This window comes from Canis lupus, chromosome 10 (assembly GCF_048164855.1).
Source record: "Canis lupus baileyi chromosome 10, mCanLup2.hap1, whole genome shotgun sequence".
In the NCBI taxonomy this organism is placed as follows: domain Eukaryota; kingdom Metazoa; phylum Chordata; class Mammalia; order Carnivora; family Canidae; genus Canis; species Canis lupus.
In genome coordinates, this window is record NC_132847.1 from 18,531,947 (window position 1) to 18,547,198 (window position 15,252).

Here is a 15,252-nt window from a genome sequence, read left to right on the forward strand (position 1 = left end):
TAGTTACTGTCATTTTTAATTTATTATCTCTATTCTATATATGAGGGATCGGTTTCAGAAAGGAGAAACCATCTACGTAAGGTCAGACAGTAAGTGGCGGAACTTCAATATAGATACAGTCCTCTTACACCTAAGCCCTTTACTGCCTCTTACGAAAAGTGATATTTAGGGGCACCTGGGCGGTTCAGTCAGTTAAGTGACCAACTCTTGATTTTGGCTCAGGTCATCTTAGGGTCATGGGATCACAAGCCCCACACTGGGCTCCCTGTTCAGCACAGAGTCTGCTTCTCCCTCTCCCTCTGTCCCTCCCCCTGCTCATGTGCTCTCTCTCTCTCTCTCCCTCTTTAAAGTAAATAAATAAATAAATAAAAACAAAAAACAACACTAAAAATGCTATTTAATTCCATAGTCCAGCGATTGTCAACTTCTACCTGATGGGAGTTTTTAAATTAGAGAACTGTAAAAACATTTCCATTTGTTTTTTCAGAGAATAACTATGGCGAGATAAGAAAATCCATTTGCCCACTGAGTTGGAGCCACTGAGGAAAAGGCTCCATAGGTCACTTTTCGTTGTTTCTCCTTACTTTCATTTCATTACCATATTAATTATTTATCACATTTGAATATGTATATCCTAAGCAGTATCTGGCAACAAATACATAAACATTGTTTCTCATTTGTCTGATTGGTGCAATGTTTAGTATCTATAATCAGTGAAAGTAACTTTCTACCTCATAAATGAACCTGAAAATGCAACAATTTTAAGATTTTTTTTTGTTCTCATAGCTTATTATCTTTTAGTTTTTCTTTTAAACGAATCTGTGCTTGTGAGAAAATTTTACCTGGTGGAGATCAGTTTTATTTTCTGCTTCAAGATTTCATACAGGTTCGGGGAAAAGGATGTATAAGAAATACATTAGCAATTGGTTGCTTCTAGTGTAAATTAAAGTCTGCTCATCAAATCCATTTCTTGCATATTTTTTGAGACTGAAACTAAGACAGTACTTACTGAACTTGATGGACTTGAAATTACCACAGGTTTTAAACCAAAATACTATACCTTCCACATCGAGCACAATGACACATGATACTTGCTTAACGAAAACTTGCTTGATGAATAAATAACGAGCACAGTATGAAATAATGAATTTAAATGGACGAGTGCTATAAACATTGACTCTTTAGCAGGCAGGGAGCCTGTGTTCAGGATCCAGACTCCTCAAAATATAACCCAGAAAATTAGTATCTGAAGCCTGAAAAGGTCCACTTGGGGAACAGAGTCATAGGACACCCTTAGATATTCTCTGAACATGTGTCGTGTTGGCACACATTTGCTTTTACTCTGTCACCTACAGGTGTGTGCCACCAGCTCGGCCTTCAGCAGAGGCATGGGCTGCATGCTTACCCGTTCCTGGAGTGGGACATGGCTCACAGGGTTTGTTCCAAGCTTTGCCTACGTTGTACGTACAGCAGCACATCCTCTTTGTCACATTAAAAGGCAGTTCGTTCTCACAAGTGGTTCCATTATAGCTTCGGTAGCAAAAGCTTTTTCTCATGTCTACATAGCAGGAAAGCAAGTGAACCAGTCAGAGCAGAAAGCTGCTAATAATGAAATCCACACACCGTGGAGACACCAGACTTTCTGGACTAGTAACTCTGAAATGTGTCTTGGCCATTTGGCATGATCTTAAAAATAATTCAAATCGAACACAAATCTCTGTCTTCTCCCATTTTCAGATAAGGGATTTCCATTTATAATTTTCTTGGGAATCAAAATTAATAGGTATTTGTCTCTCTACTCAGAGGCATTTGTTTAATTTTAAAAGTAATACATAATAAATTTTAAACGTTCTCTTGTTTGTAAAATAATGTTCCCTTGACATGAATGGAAATCAAAACTTGTTTAGGAATAGGTAAGTGTAATGTTTGATGACATTCTGTGTCTCAGACTCAAGCTTCTGAACATGGAACTATATATTCAAAGTTCAAAAAGGATACAGAGCCAGAACTTTATAAGACTTTTGAAATACTTCATCACTCACAGATATTCAGTTTCCAATTTTCTGAACAATCATTCTAAGACAGGAGTGCCCGAGTGTGTGACCTCATCACTCTCTGAGGCCTCCACCTACCCATGCAGTTGTGGCCGCCGTTGACCTGCATGTACTCAGGTGGGCAAATGCAGGTGTAATTTCCCAGTGTGTTGTAGCAGGTCCCGGGCCCACATACACCAGGGTGTGCGAAACACTCATCAATATCTACAACAGGCAAGGATACCCATTAAGTCACAAAGTCATTTTTTCATGAATTTATGTTGCTTAAACTACTAAACAAAACATGTGGCTGATACCCCAAATCCGTATTTTTTTTTTTAAATCAGAATTTAAAGCAGTTCTACAGAAAACGACACCTTTGTGTCATTTACATGACACAAAGTTGTCGTTTGGAAAAAAAGCCAACATTCAAAAATACACATGATCAAAAGAAATTTTTCTAAAGTGGCAAAAAGAATATGAAAGTCACCTGTATTCTTTTTAATTAAAATTTCACATTCTTCAAATGGAAGTCATTTAATGCTTGCTGTCTGCTTCTGTCATTTAAACTAAAGTTTAGTGCCAACTATAAACTGAATGCAGTTAGGAAAGCCTTTATCTTTTTTGTTAACTTGAGAATAGTTGACACTCAATGTCACATTAGTTTCAGCTATACAATGTAGTGATTGGACAAGTTTATACATAATGCTGTGCAAACCATAAGTGTAGCTATGATCTATCCCATTAATCGCTATTACAGTATCAGCAACCGTATTCCTTATGCTGCGCCTTTTATTCTGTGACCTATTCATTTCATAACTGGAAGCCTGTGTCCCCTCTCTCCCTTTAACCCACTCTGCCCATCCCCTCAGCCCCTCCCCCTGGCAACCATCAATTTGTTCCCTGTATTTATTGGTCTGAGGAAAGCCTTTCTCTTGACAGCTCCCTTCAAATCAGTCCCCATTCAGGGATTCTAGAAGGAGCGCAGCTGCTGGTTATTCTCCTTATTAAATAATATTTCTTTTAGAAGCATTTATCTAATGTGTTCTGAAGGAAAAGTTATAATGGAAATAATTCCATTAACATGTTTAATGTTCATTTTTAGAAACACTTCTTCATTCATTCCATAAATAAACACCAAGATTCTTCTGTAAGTTGCAACTCACCAACTACAAAGATGACTAAGATGTGGGGCTTGTGTCACGAATGAAGCTCCCAGTCTAGCAGGGAGACAGGCCCCTAAATGGATGACTGCTGTGCCATGTGACAAGTGAGGGAATGGAAGCAAGAAAGGCATCGGCATCACCTTTAAACGTCTTCATACTATGCCTTCTATCATTTAAAAATTACTGAAAATTAGTAACTTAATAGTTGCATTCAAGTTTACCTATTTTCTGTATGTAAATAGAACTCTTCTCCACATTTAAACTAATAACTTATTTGAAAGTGATGTTTTCACAGTAATCCAGCTTTGCCCATTTATAATCATCCCATGCACTCAGAGAAAAGTCATAGTAAGTTCTAGTGTGTAAGCTGTAAATTAATTTATCTATCGTCGTACAGCTGAGCAGCGGGGATACGACAATATCAAAGCTATGACCCAGGCTAACAGATCCTTGGAAAGAATCTTCTCCAGGTCTGATGGTAATTTTGTTCTAAAGAATGCTAATAACTTGAAGATGTCCATGCAGCTTGCCTTCACAGATGCGAGTTTCCTCGCTGAGGTAGTAGCCTTGTGGGCATTCGCACTGGAAGCTTCCGAAAGTGTTGATGCAGTTTCCACCCTGGCAGAGACCTGGTAACTCCTGGCATTCATCAATATCTGTGGAAAGAGAGACGGCTCACTCATGACAGGTACCACCATCAAAGACAAGGGTTACTGTTAGAGTTCTCTAATGTGTGATACAGTAAGACCCGAAGACTTCCAGGTATCCAGGTAGACACGTGCTTAGATGGTAGGTTTTTTCTGACCGTGGATTTATTTTTCAGCTTTGTCATACAAATTTGCTAAAATCTGAGAAGAGTGGTAGTTAAAGGAAGCTGGGGATGACAGTACAGAGAGTTTCTCTGCAGAGCAATCAGATGTCCGATCATTGCCATGGGTCATATCTTTCTGACTTATAAGTGCTTATTTAGCATCCTGGTCACTGACTGTCCAGCTATAATTCTGTAAAATAATCTTGTTTAGATTGCTCCACACTAACTCTTCTACCAGCTTTTCTCTAAAGTAAACTCTTTACTTTGTTTAAATCTGGGTGACAATTAGAGGAGCACTCACCTTCTAAGATGATTGTGATGGGGTTGGGTCTGAAGCCCTCACCTCCGGGACACAGAGTGTAATACTCAGCTACAAAACAAGGGAAGAGAAGGGATCTTACACCTGTGTTCAAGGCACTGAGACAATGAAGAAGCATTTTGCAGTTGCAAGGCTCAAAACACATCCCAAGAGGGGTAAGCTGCATGCTTTAGTACCCTTTCAAATACTTTCAAAAGTATATTACATTTTACTCAAAGGAGGATCACTACTTCACACATTATGCACACAGTAGAATAACAAAAACCATTTGTGTTTGATTAAAGCAAAAGCTGCAGACCATTTATATCACAACTTTTTTGGCTAGTAAATAAAAACTGACTCAACAATTCAAAGGTTTTATCTGTGTTCATATCAGAAACACACATTTCAGCAACATAATACTACTGATTTGAGGAGTATGACACAGCTATGAACCTGAACTAGAGCACTCTCCAAGAAGAACCAGGAATGGTCTTTACTTGTGATCCCAAGGAGGACGGACAGCATCACTATTCATGTGGGATTGCAGTTAAAATATTTTTTTCTTTTTATCATATCACCAAAAAACAATGAAGAGAAAACCATTTCCAATTCCTTTTCAACAACACAGTCTCAGCCGGTTCCAGCATCATCACTGAAAGCAAAGTCCCTTGCCGTTGCCCATACTCCCAGCACAAGAATAAAAGGACAACTAGTGTTCAGTGGCCACCCCGTTCCCTTGCTGTTCTTGGGTGCCATACTCACTGCTGTTGACAGGTGGGCATGTCTCGCAGGGGTTCCCCCAGGCCTTCCCCAGGGAGCAGCAGCAGGAGGAGCGGCTGACACCCACCCCGATCTCCGTGTTGCAGGACAGACTCCCGTCCCCTCGAGGTCCGAACTTCAGGTAGCAGTTGCCTACCCGATTGTCTGCGGAGCGACACAGAAGCTTAAAACTGTCCAGGCTTTAGTAAAGATTCCTTTTTTAGCAAGGGGCCCACGCAACTGATGAAATTCCAATTCCACACATTAACACGAAACATATATCTTAATCTCCACCACAAAACAATCTCTTGCTTTAAAGCCTTTTCAAGACTGTGTTGTAGCAATTAGATTAGGATAGACTATCCTATGTTTAGAAATCTGTGCATATCACAGGCTGAACAGGACCGTGAGAAACTGCTCATGTGGGCTTCACTAATAGGAATGCAAGACATTTTTGCTATAATCACTCTGTATCATGAGTTTATTGGTAATGGAAATAAAATCCCAGATAAGTCAACTTAAAGCTATGTATCAAAGAAATATGGATAACCCTATCTCCTTCCTCTCTTCCCCATTATCTGGTTTCATTTCAGTTTGCAGCAAGACCTTTCAGAGTTTTGGGCAAGGCAGTCAGTAACAACTTTATAGAAGCTACTTAAGACGTCAAAGAATCTCAGTCTTTGTCTTCTAACTGTACTTATCAGCTAGATCATTAGTTCCATGACTTTACTGTGTTTTTACTGAGAACTCTCAAATTACAGTCCCGCCGTTCATCTCTCCCCAGAACCCTAGACTATTCTGCCAGTTGCCTATTTGACTTCTCTGCTTAGATAACCAATAGTTATTTTAAAGTTCACACACCTAAAATCAAACTCTTGGTACTCCCCCCTCCACATACAAAACCTACTCTATTCCTCTCTTGGTCTTTGGTGTTTTCAATAAACACAGCTCCACTTTTTTGAGTTGCTCAGTCCCTAAGCCTTGGAGTCAGTCTTTGACTCCTTATTGTCATCCCTTATTCTATCCTGTGATAAAGTCAGTCACTTCTACCTTTAAAATATATCTGGAATGTGACTATTCACCATGGCATCCATCACCGCAACTGAACCGAGCCACCACCACCTCTCTCCTGGACCACTGCAACAGTTTCCTAACTCAACTCTTGACTTCAGTCCTTGACCTGATGAGAATCTACTTTCCCCACCATACCCACAGTAATCCTTCAGAAGTACTTCCGCTGGCTCAATCAGAGTAAAATCCCAAGTCCTTACTACAATCTAAAACATAGTTTTCATCCCTGGATGCACATGAGAATCACTTATTCAGCTTTTTATTATTTTTATTTTTATTTCATTTTTTTTCCTGCTAAATTTCAGGTACAGAGAGATGAGCTAAGTCATGGTTCTGCTCTTACTAGGTTTGAATTCATTCATCCTTCCTCCTACTGTTCCTCCCATTCTCTCTCTTATCCTCAGCCCCCACCCAAACACCTGGATGTGTTTAATAATATTTTTCTGTCTGTGTTCTTCAAAATGAGTCTTGTTTCCATGAGCACATTTTATATTTACATAAAGAGTATTTTGTCCTAGATTTCATTCCATTTTTATTATATTCAACCTGTCAACTCTATGGTGCCCAATTGTCAGTCTTTTAAAATCTATCTACACTCCAGAAATGGCTTCTAAGTCCCTGCTACCACAAGTAATGTGGCAGTGAATGTCTTCACTCACGTCTCTGTACAGGCCTGTGAGTTCCTTTCTTTGCTGTCAAGAGCCAGGAAAGAAACTGCTGTTTCACAGAGTTTCCATATTATTAGCCCTCAGTATCAGGAACTACAGTCACTGTTATTTACTATCTGCATCCAGTGGAACTTTTCAATTTTTTATAAGTAATCTTGAAAAGAATTTACAGGAAAAAAAAAGGCATAGTGAAACAACTTTACTAGAAATTCTAATAAGAATTTAATCATCTTTAACTCAAAGTTTTAGTCTAGGTTTTCTTGGTTTCGGAGAGATATATGCCTGAGATGGTCTTATGAATGCTATTAACTGCCCATCAGCTGCCATTCATGAACCTGAAACATATCCATTTTGTAAAAACTAATTCCACATATCATAATACATCTCTAATAGCTTCTATCTAATCATTACTTTTTTCTTGCAGCATTAAAACAACACCTGAAGACACTTTTGAAAACTGTGACAGCTCATTTTGTTGAGGAGAGGACAGCTGTTTTCTTTGCTCCACAAATAAAAGACATTTTCCATTTTAGATTTATCAATACGTTAGGATAATAAGCCCAATGATTTTATTTCTACATCCCGTATTTCTTTCAATAACCTTTGTCTAAGTATCTTCCTTCATTAATAGTCCACTTAAGAGCCAAATCAATTAAAATTGAGGTACAAAAGAACACAGAGACCTGGGATAGACAACTCAGGTGCTTGTCAAATACTGCATGCTGAGATTCTTCATACTGAGTAAGAGATGAGAATACCGTATTTCCTCTGTCTACAGAAGTCTATTATTCACTCACTCATTGATTCTTGAATTTGAAAAATCTCATCTAGAATATCAGTCTCTGAAGACTTGCAGCCTGGCATTTTCCTTCTATGATCAATTTCACCACCTTTAGAATCTAGACTGGACTCTATGTTGCATTCATCTCCTGATCCACCTGACAACTGGGAAATGTTTTTCACACTCAATTTTCTTCTCTTGGCCATATGCCCAGAAAGTGAAAACTTCTGAACTCTCAATAGTGTTCAATATATGCTTATAGATGACTACAAATATAGCACTCCAGTGTTCTTTTATACCATCTTGGAAGATGATGCCATCCCCTGGGCAACAAACTAAGAACAGACGATTACAAAATGGTGACCTTTTTTTTTTCCCACTATTGTGTCTATCCTTCTAGGTGATAGCATGATTTTCCACTTCATTATTTTCACCTTTGTTTTTAGCATTACTGGACCTAACTGATGAGTAATGATGACACGAATAATAAAATGATGAAACATTTTAAGACAATGGTAAAATAAGATCACTAACATCTCATAATGTATCTTAGAAGAGGGTCTAATGGACCATTATGGTATTTGTGAGATAGAATGAGTCTCTGTTCCTTGGAAGAACTCTTAAGGAACAATAAGGCCATGAAATGTCAATCCACACAAACCGAATTGCTCTAAAAAGAAACCCAAAATCTAAGTTGATGGTATGCTGACAGTTAATCTGGGTACTGTTGTCCAAAAAATATTCTCTGCAATGCTACCTTCATCTCCACTTCTACCAGAAGACAGAGAGCTCCTTGAGGTCCATGTTCCTACCAACATTTTACATCATCCAGGTGTCCAAAGTTTTACCAGTCTGTTAGGTATAAAGTGATAGTTGTACAATTGTTTTGATTTTTTCTTATTTTACTAATGATTCTGGGCATTTGCTTATTATGTTTGTTCACTTTTGCAGTACTCCCTCTTATCAGTTGCCTGTTCATAGCCTTTGCTCCAACCAAGTTTTTAAGCAATACTGAGGCACCAAGGACTCCATTTCTGGGCATGAAGTAGATATCAGCATATTTTTATGGTTCCAAATGGGATTTTACTGGGCAGCTAGGGTTGAGAGCCACTTTGTGATCTAGGCTGTTGCTCCTTTTCTGACTCCTCTCTGTCTTGGAAGATAAACATGACAAAAGTAACCACATATATTGGTAATCTGGAGTTTGTTAAGGGAAAGGACTATTTTGTTTTCAAACTAATTATAGCAGATACTCATCACAGTGCATTACCACAAAAGTTTGAATATTTAACTCTATATAGTTCTATTTGTTTCATATTGGTTTTACTTACCAACACAACCCACACCAGTGGGGTTCAGCTGGAAATCGGGGGGGCAGTTACACTCGTAGCGACCAGGAGTGTTGACACAGAGGCCATTCACACAGTTTATGGGATCTGCACACTCATCAATATCTAGGAAGAAAAAAAAAATATCTAGGAAGAGCATTCAAAATGCCCACATTAACATCTTACTTTCTCTCTGCATGCTGCTGTTTCAAAGAATTTGGTGGAATCTTTGCAAATTATTAAAGATTTTTGGGAAGGCCTCACCCCAGTGAAATAGAGATCAAATTCTTGCATATTCCAAGTTCCACAGACCAACCATATGGTTTTTCAGGAAAGTATCACTGAATATCTTTATTGAATAATAATTAAATATTGCGATTCTGAAAAAATGTTAACATCTGCTTAACAAAAATGATATATATATTTTGCATACATTATGCAAAGAAACAGTTTCCTACCTTCATGTTAGATATTTAATATTAAGTTATATATATAAAAATGTATCAATTCTATAGTTAAAAGTAAGTATGTCAGAATGTAATTAAAAAAAAAACACAAGGTATTCAGCAGGCTAAGCAGAGGGCTGAGCAGAAATTTGAGGAATGTTTATACTTAGCACAAAATATTCACCTCAACTAATAAGAACACAACCAAGCCCTTTACTGGCCATACCTGTGCAGTTCCCTCCGGTTCTGTCCAATTCATAACCATCATCACAGATACAGTGAAACATTCCAGGCAAATTATTACAAGTTCCAAACACACAAATATTCTGGAAGGAGCATTCATCAATATCTGAAGATAAAAAAATAGTAATCTTTTATGTACAAAGACATTTTCATTTAATTTATGCAACATTAATATATTTTTCTATCTCCCCAGATGTTTTTATGCAGTAAAAATTTTTCTTTTTCTTTGACTAGGTAGACCACATAAATGGCAAACAACAAATGTTCATCTATGGGACAAAGGTCTAAAAGATATTTTTTATTTTACTGAGGATTTTAACTGTCTTGGGTTATAACACTTAAAAAATACCCCACAAAACAGAATTGGCTTAAGGCATAAAGATAAAAAACTAACTATGAACATGTCAATGGAATGAGGTTGTAAAAAATTAAACATAAAAACAAATTCCAAGACTCTAATAACTTAGTACAAACATGTTTTATAAACATCCATAACATACAAAGTATATAACACATCTTAAATATTAAGGATATCATTAAAACTATTTAACTTTTTAAAAACTTTTAATTCTGCAATCTGTTATCATAAACTTAGTTTTAAATAGGGAAATAATTTTTTCTATAATATGTAATAAGATTAACCACTGCTCTACATTCTCACAAATTTCACTAAAATGTCTCCACTGAATTGAAGTCATAAATTCAGTTTGTGAAACTTCCATGAAGCTTTAACTCAGTCAGTATAGAAGTTATCCCTGCTCATTTATATGAAAATGAAGGCATATGTGTGTGTGTCCAGCTGTAGAAATAATCTGTATTTCTACCCACAGGAAAAAGATGGACATTTCTGTACACAAATGACCTCAAATTCTGAGAATGCAGAGCAAGCATGTCATCTTAGGCCAGACTAGACCAGTCATGCTAACGTACTGTCTAGAGACAGCTAGGTCTTAACTTTAAAAAGGTCTGTTGGTCATTCATGATAGTTATGAAATAATGAGTTTAAACTATATTAGATTTCAAGTGTGGTTCAAACTTTGTTTAAAAGATCAATTGATGTATCAATGTGTCTTTTTTCTGTGTTAAGGCTAAAAACACATTTTTAAATGTGTTTAAATTTTATTTATTCATGAGAAACACACACACAGAGAGAGAGAGAGAGAGAGAGGGAGAGAGACAGGCAGAGACATAGGCAGAGGGAGAAGCAGGCTCCTCGCAGGAAGCCCAATGTGGGACTCAATCCTGGGATTCCAGGATCATGCCCTGGGCAGAAGGCAGGCGCTCAACTGCTGAGCCCCCCAGGCATCCCTTATTTTTTCTTTATACTAATGAATAAATAAGACTCATTAGTTTGTAATTGAATGGTGTTAATCTAGAAGTAAAAATGGAACTGTATCATCAGCCCTCTTTGTGTGTATTTTACTTTTAAATGAAGTTTATTAGAAATAACTTCCATTTAACTAATTTAATACTCGCATATACTTATATTTACACAAGTAAAGGCATTTTAGAATACTGTCTTGCATATTCAGTATGCAAGAAATGATGCATACTCAGAAATTCAAACAATACAGAAGAGTATTGACAGCAAATAAAAAATGAAGAAAACAGTACAGAAAGCAAGGTAGCAAAAGCAGAAAATCGCTCAGAAATCTATTCACCCAGAAGGAATTACTATTCAAGAGCATCATTCCAAATACTGTTCTATCCATATTCAGAGTGAAGCTGAAACAATTTCTATGCAGAAGATCAATATTTATTTACCTCCACAGTTTCTAAAATACTTTCTAATGTTAAGAATTGATGAAAAACATTAAAAACTGATGTTCTTTTCCCTTTATGTTAAAATTTAAATAGAAATTCTAGACAGTATTAATGGATTCTGTGCCATTAATAATAAGAAATAATAAGAATAAGAATAATAAGAAAATTAGCATTCACATTTATGCTTCCAACTCATTTTTGTTCTGTAATTTTTAGTTTTTAAATGTTTATGGCATTTACCATAATCTCTGAAATATTTAGAATTGATTCTTAATGGAATCAATAAGGCTTTTACTGCAACTCTTAGATTTTTCTCTCAGTTGGTTTGCTGCATGCACGGCTGTAAGATATTTTTCCCCCAAAAAGGGAGGGCCCACAGGTGTTGTCTCAGTGCATTATTTCACAGTATGAGGATGTGCCTATTGTTTTCATACCTGACTAACTGCTGAGGCATAATATCCTCACATGTGTTCTCAGAGTTTTATGGGCATTGTTCTTGCATCTTTTGATACTGAATGTTTTGGTTTTGTTTGTGACTTTCCTTTTCAAACTAGAGCCTGAAGAAGCCTTCTCTATGACTTAATTCAACAAAAATGATAAGGCAAAGGCTCTGCCTTATGATTCACCTTTCTCCCCTAACATTCAGCGCTTTCTTCCATTTTGGGAAAAATGTTTGGCAATTCAATACTGTTTTCTATTCCTTTATTTGAGGCTCTACCTCAGAGACATCTATTATACTTCTGTTTATTTCTTCATCTTTCCTCATTTCTTGTGTTACATTCTTCCTCCCTTTCTTGTTCCTAGGTTTTCCTGTATTTTTCTCATCCATTCTCTATGCTGGTCATCACATTTTAACCTATATCTTTTCTGTTCTCCGCTGTTTCTATTGAACAGATCTCCATCTTTGCTGTGTTTGTCTCCCATAACCCTGCCATCTCCCCTTGTCTTTTCCTGTTTTTATCATCTCTTTGAACTTGTTCAATCATATTTATGTTCACTGTAGGTTCACCTATGGCCCAAAGTACCTGTGGGAACTTTGTTTTCATTCCTTGAGTGGTTTTCTTCTACTCTGGGTTGGTTCTTTCCTTTTTGTGTGTTCTTTCACTGGGGTTCCACAGAATGCCTGCAGAGTTGCGTTGTTTACTTTTAACTTGCATTCACACTATTGGTCAGCTCTTTTATGAGTTCTTATATACTCTGATACAGCTTAAATAGAGGGTCTTGACATCCCCTCCCTCTTTATCTGGGCTTTATATGGATATCATTAAAGCTACTGTTCTGTTAGCCTAAGGCGGGGAAGGAGTGGGGATGAAAATGGGAGGAACTGCCCTGGGCACCATGTGCTCTTCTGCTCATGAACCTGGTCTCTCTTTTCTCTTCACACTTGATACCAAATTGTCTGTATCCATGTTCATGCCATTGATGGAGTCCTAGCCTGTCCCTGAGGAGCTTCTTCCAGGTTTTGTATTCTCCTATTTTGGTGGAGAATATTGGTAAATGGCCAACTGTAGCACGTTTCTGGACTCTACAGAGATTGAGAATTTGTGGTGAGTAGATGCTGAGTGGAAAATGTTGAGCAGATGGTCCATTCAAAGGGTCATGTATTTATAATCAGATGGGGAGGTCTCAAAAAATTAAATTAGTAGATACAGGAGAAACTGTCCAGATGAGAGAGATCTTATAGATAGAGGTAAGACAACAACATCAAGGCGTAATAGGTAGAACCATGGAATTGTTTTTGAGATCTCAAAACATAGCATTTAGCTAAACAGAGTGGGGTCTCACTGAGGATTAACTATTTGTATGTCATTCATGTTGTCCTGGCAGGAGGCACTTCCCTCCCTGCCAATGATATATTATGAAAAACCAACCCATGAAGGAAGGACAATACATACAAAGTATCTAGCCTCACCTCAGGGAAGGTCTGAGATGTTCTGGAAGGGCCCAGGCTACAGATAATGGAATAGGATCATGAAGGGGAAATTATGATGTACAAAGAATTAATTTTTTGAAATTTTCTGTTGGCAAAAGTATCTGGCTACTGCTGGCTTATTCCTTTTCCCACCAAATCTTGTCAAGTTGAAATGAGTAATAAATCATGTAGTCCCATATCCACATCGGCTCACATTTTCTACTAATTAACTTTGATGCATACAAGAAACCAGGACTGGGGAAAATAAAAAGGAAGCTCACTCGACAGTGGCTTTGTATAAAATGCCTTCGATTCTGCTCTGACAAGTCAATGTAGAAGTATGAGTGCTTTCAGTTTCTAGTTTCCCCAGGCTTTTACTATTCATTCTCTTGGTCTGATTCTCTAAAAAAATTGGTGGGTATGTATGGAAAATTCCATGACCTTTTAGGCACACCTTCTGTCCTCAGTATTACTTCAGGAAGGGAAATGGAGATAGGCTCCACTCTACACCATTCTGGATTGTATAATTTGACTGCTTGACACTGGTGAATTGTGTGTGTGTATATGCTGGTATTTGCTATTCCTATTCATTTGATTAGATACTAGCATAGGGAGAGCCTATCATCTGGTTTCATTTTATAATCTTTGCCCACCACTTGGCCTGAGTTAAGCTTTTTAAAGGTTTTCTATGAATCACTAATTTTGTTAAAGCCTTTGGTTCATCATTTTTAATCTTTTTCCTTTCTTCATGTGTATTTTCATGTACTGCAAAAGGACACAGTAATGGCCCAAACTATCAAAAAATGAACTGAGTCTCTAATTTAAGAGAAAATCCAAATTCTTTTTCTTGGAGAGCTATCACACTAGTCACAAGTCCCATTTCTAGGAAAGGGGAATGATGTCACCACTTAGGGGAAGGACACATTGCTCTTAGGCAAAAGGTGCAGGCCTTGATGCGTCTCTGGGTAGGACTTCCAGTCCCAGGCAGACAGCAGACAAACATGCAGGTAGATGCTCAACACGAGCTACTGAGGTTGTGATAAACACCTTACACAGCAGCAATTGGGGCAGATACTATCTCCTGTTTTTAAAAAGCTGAATAGTTTTTCCACATGTCATTCATTTAGTAATAAAAAAAAAGAAAAAAAGAAATGGTTAAAAAGAAGAAAAAAAAGGAATGAGCCAAAGTTCCAACTGTTGGCTCTTGGCCAGGAAAACTTCATAAGAGATGAAAGCCACCTTCATCATTATTCATTCGGCAAAATAATCCATGCTTAAACGAATGACTTTTATATGTGCAGCATGTGCTGTGTATTCTGCTTCCAGGTGGAGCCTGTTCCAGCCCTTTTTGTGGTTTCATGTGCTGTAGCTTATCCAGCTTGGAAATGAGCTGGAGTCGCAGGGACCCACCTTGGCAGGACCTGCTGTCAGAGGCTGGAGTGAAGCCCATCTCACACTCGCAACGATATGCACCCGGGACGTTGAGGCACTGCCCATTTTCACAGAGGTTGATGTTTTCTGCGCACTCATCGACATCTGTGGGAGAAGCAGATCATATCTCTATTAAGTTCCCCATGCTGTGACACAGTTTTTCCGTGCTCTAGAACTAAGTCAATGTTACTGGTGTGAGCTGGTGCTCATGAACATAAGACAACACTTAATCGTATTTCCCTAAACAAGCCTAAACCCTCACATTCAATTATCGCCCGATTATCAGGAAGAAGGCAGGATCTTTTGGATCTTAGTTCTCTTTCATGCCAACTCGATGCATCAGTATTATACCAACGTCATTGACAGATGATCAAGAACACTGAAATTAATCTTAAAATTGTGTCTATTCTGATAGTGTTTTCAAGTAAACTAAACTTGTTTTTTCACTAGTTCAAGTATGTTTAAGCAAATTAGGGCTAGACTAGGAGAGTTTGTTTCATGTCACTCTGATTGCATTAAAATATTTCTCTCTTAATTA

General features: G+C 37.6%; 1 protein-coding gene across 1 annotated transcript in view; it reads right to left on the bottom strand.

Annotated features, from left to right (window-relative positions):
• The window catches only part of FBN2 (fibrillin 2), a 240,438-nt gene that overhangs the window by 39,857 nt on the left and 185,329 nt on the right, over window positions 1-15,252 (bottom strand). Inside the window, exons 34-41 of the mRNA XM_072840875.1 lie at window positions 14,694-14,819; window positions 9,591-9,713; window positions 8,922-9,044; window positions 5,074-5,235; window positions 4,312-4,380; window positions 3,730-3,855; window positions 2,133-2,258; window positions 1,406-1,558 (exon numbers count right to left, since the gene is read on the bottom strand). Coding sequence (XP_072696976.1) covers window positions 1,406-1,558; window positions 2,133-2,258; window positions 3,730-3,855; window positions 4,312-4,380; window positions 5,074-5,235; window positions 8,922-9,044; window positions 9,591-9,713; window positions 14,694-14,819 — 1,008 coding nt within the window. The remainder of the gene's footprint in view (window positions 1-1,405; window positions 1,559-2,132; window positions 2,259-3,729; window positions 3,856-4,311; window positions 4,381-5,073; window positions 5,236-8,921; window positions 9,045-9,590; window positions 9,714-14,693; window positions 14,820-15,252) is intronic.